This window comes from Otolemur garnettii, unplaced genomic scaffold (genome assembly GCF_000181295.1).
Source record: "Otolemur garnettii isolate 467f Iridium unplaced genomic scaffold, OtoGar3 scaffold00001, whole genome shotgun sequence".
In the NCBI taxonomy this organism is placed as follows: Eukaryota; Metazoa; Chordata; class Mammalia; order Primates; family Galagidae; genus Otolemur; species Otolemur garnettii.
The window spans coordinates 73134308-73136844 of NW_003852396.1; the positions used below are offsets into that span (position 1 = coordinate 73134308).

The 2537-nt window shown below is 53.9% G+C and overlaps 1 protein-coding gene across 2 annotated transcripts in view; it reads left to right on the forward strand.

Annotated features, from left to right (window-relative positions):
• Positions 1–6: 6 nt before the first annotated feature.
• PTPRJ (protein tyrosine phosphatase, receptor type J) overlaps positions 7–2537 on the forward strand; it is a 171384-nt gene continuing 168853 nt past the window's right edge. For both annotated transcript variants that reach the window (XM_023509723.1, XM_023509726.1), the window contains exon 1: positions 7–170. In XM_023509723.1, the coding sequence (XP_023365491.1) occupies positions 75–170 (96 nt within the window). In that variant the 5' untranslated portion in view covers positions 7–74. The remainder of the gene's footprint in view (positions 171–2537) is intronic.

Below are 2537 nucleotides of genomic sequence, written 5' to 3' on the forward strand. Positions count from 1 at the left end.
CCACGGTGCCCGGGCTCCGCCGCACGGCGGGGCCCGATTCGCGCGTTCCGGGCACGTTCCAGGGCGCGCGGGGCATGAAGCCTGCGGCGCGGGAGGCGCGGCTGCCTCCGCGCTCACCGGGGCTGCGCTGGGCGCTGCCGCTGTTGCTGCTGGTGTTGCGCCGGGGCCAGGTAAGCCGCCCGGTGGGCCCGGGCGTGGGGTGGTAGGAGCGTGGGGGCGGGACAGGCATCTCCTGCACCTGCCGAGTATATCCCGCCTGGGGGTTCGGGGAAGGTGGCGAGGGGTCCGAAACCTCGGAGCCGCCTCCTGGAGGGGGATTACGTGGACCCCCGCCGGCCTCCGACGACGGTGAACGAGCCCCTTCCCCGGCTGCCCAGTACCAGGGAGGGCGGCGGGATCCGGAGCCCTGAGGTGCCCCTAACCTCCCCACGGAAGCCCCTGCGAGGGCTCCAGGCCGTCTCTGGCCCAGCTCTTCCCGGAGCTGGTCACATCTGGCCAGCGCGGGCCCGGCTCACTGCCAGAGGCGGCCGAAGGGGGCGTGTTTGCGGAGGGCTCGGGACGCCGAGCGAGGCGGCCTGGCCAAGCCGCGGCCAACCTCCGACCCGGCCTGCAGGGGCTCGAGGGGCCGGGCCGAAGGGCAGCGAGGCGGCGGCCCGGGGGCTCCAGGGCAGGGCTGGGCGCTGGGCGAGGCGCGGGACCTCCGGGCCGAGGGCGCTGCTTCTGGGGAAAGCTCCCAGCCCCGGCAAAAGGCCACTGGCAGGCGTTTCCCAAGGCAGCCGTCATCTTCCCGGAGAAGGTGCTGGCTTTCATGGGTGTTTAATCCCTGCTTTGTGGTTGCCGGAGTCCCCCTCCCACCGCCCTTTTTCCTTGCTTTACTTTTGCGATAATGCTGTGCCTGGCGTTTTGGTGACGGACCTTTTCTCTTCCTGGCATTTCCATGGGGGTGAGGCAGGGCAGTTGGGGGGCATTACAATTTTACAGATAGGGAACTGAGGGAGAGAAGTGAAAGAGGGGAATCGCCCAGCCCGAGCCCTGGGAGCTGAGCAAGTGGATTCCTCCTCGCAGTCTTCTGTGAGCCTGTGAGGGTCTTGAGCCCGCAGCGGAAAGTGGCCTGATGATGACCTGTGCATTTTTCTAATGAACATCTTGCTTGTTTTACACAGATCCTAGATCTAAGGAAGTGAGTTATTGAGTGGGGATGGAAACTGGTTTCAGGAAAAACTTCTCAAGCACAAATACAGGATTGTCTAAGAGCAGAAACATCACCCTGGGGCAGCAATGCAGTCCAGCAGGCAGGAGGAAAAGGGACCTAGGCCTGGGGGCTGTGCAACCCTCAGCACAGAGAGGGTCACTAGGTGCTACCACCCAGTGCAGGTTCCTCCCCCAGTGCAGGTTCCTCGGAGGGTTTTGACTAGGCTCTCCAGAGGACAGGAAGGCAGGGTGACCTCCTGCAGAGGGTCCTTCCTGTACACATCAGGAGACTAGCTCCAGCACCAAGTATCAGGGCTGGACTTGCTTTTTAGTTTCCTCCATCCTCAGTTAATGGCATCCATAGAATGGGTGTAATACCCCTACCAATGAATGGAATTGAGTTTTCACTGGCAAATATCTCCAATAGTTTTGTAGACATTAAGGGATTTCCATATGGGATTATCGTTAAGGTACAGTATGGATGGGTGGACTTTTTCGTGTCCCTGTAAGGAAATTCATGGAGAGCAGTCTCTGAAATTAAAAAAAAAAAAGCCTCATATTTGAAGATCTTTTGTACCAAAGTTTATACTAAAAAGACCCTTGATCTTCATTTATTTTTGGTTTAATTTGATGCATAATTGCAATAGAACCACCATAGTCAAGTCAACCACCTGCCTACACTAACCACCTCCTTAGGTTGACTTAATTTTCATAGATGGAACATGCACCACATGTCCGTATGAGGCCTAGTTCCTAGGCATGTTGAGCAGTTTGTTACAGTCCCTTGTGTGGTCAACTTATGGAGGTTCTACTTTATTTATTTTTTTGCTTCAACCTTGATGGTTGTTGCTAGCTGTGCTTAGAATCAGCAGAAAGTTTCATGGGTAAATTTATTTCTTGCCCAATCCCTCCTTGTATTTCACTAGCATATTGCCACTCTGTAGTTGTCCTGTGTTCAGATATTTCCTTCCTCTATAGTTCTTCTGTAGAAGCTCAAGAGGAGTTCTTTTTATTTCTAATTTTTGGGTACATCATAAAATAGAAAATAAAAAAGGTGCTCAGAAGAAACACCTTCAAAATCCGCATCCAGTAGTTCGTTTTGATATTGGATATTGTAGGGAATCAACGTGTTTTTGAGTTGAATCAGACTTTCAAGATAGCTCAGACCCTTTAAGCCTTAGACAAACATAGTAAGGGAGGACAGTGAGCAGGCCAAGGTCATCTGGCAAGGTAGTAGAGAAGCCAGGACTAGAACCTGGGTTGCCTGCCTGCCTGGGCCAAATGTTTTCATAGTGCTTTTTTTTTGGCCATATTTTCATTTTGATATAACTTTTTTTTTTTTTTTT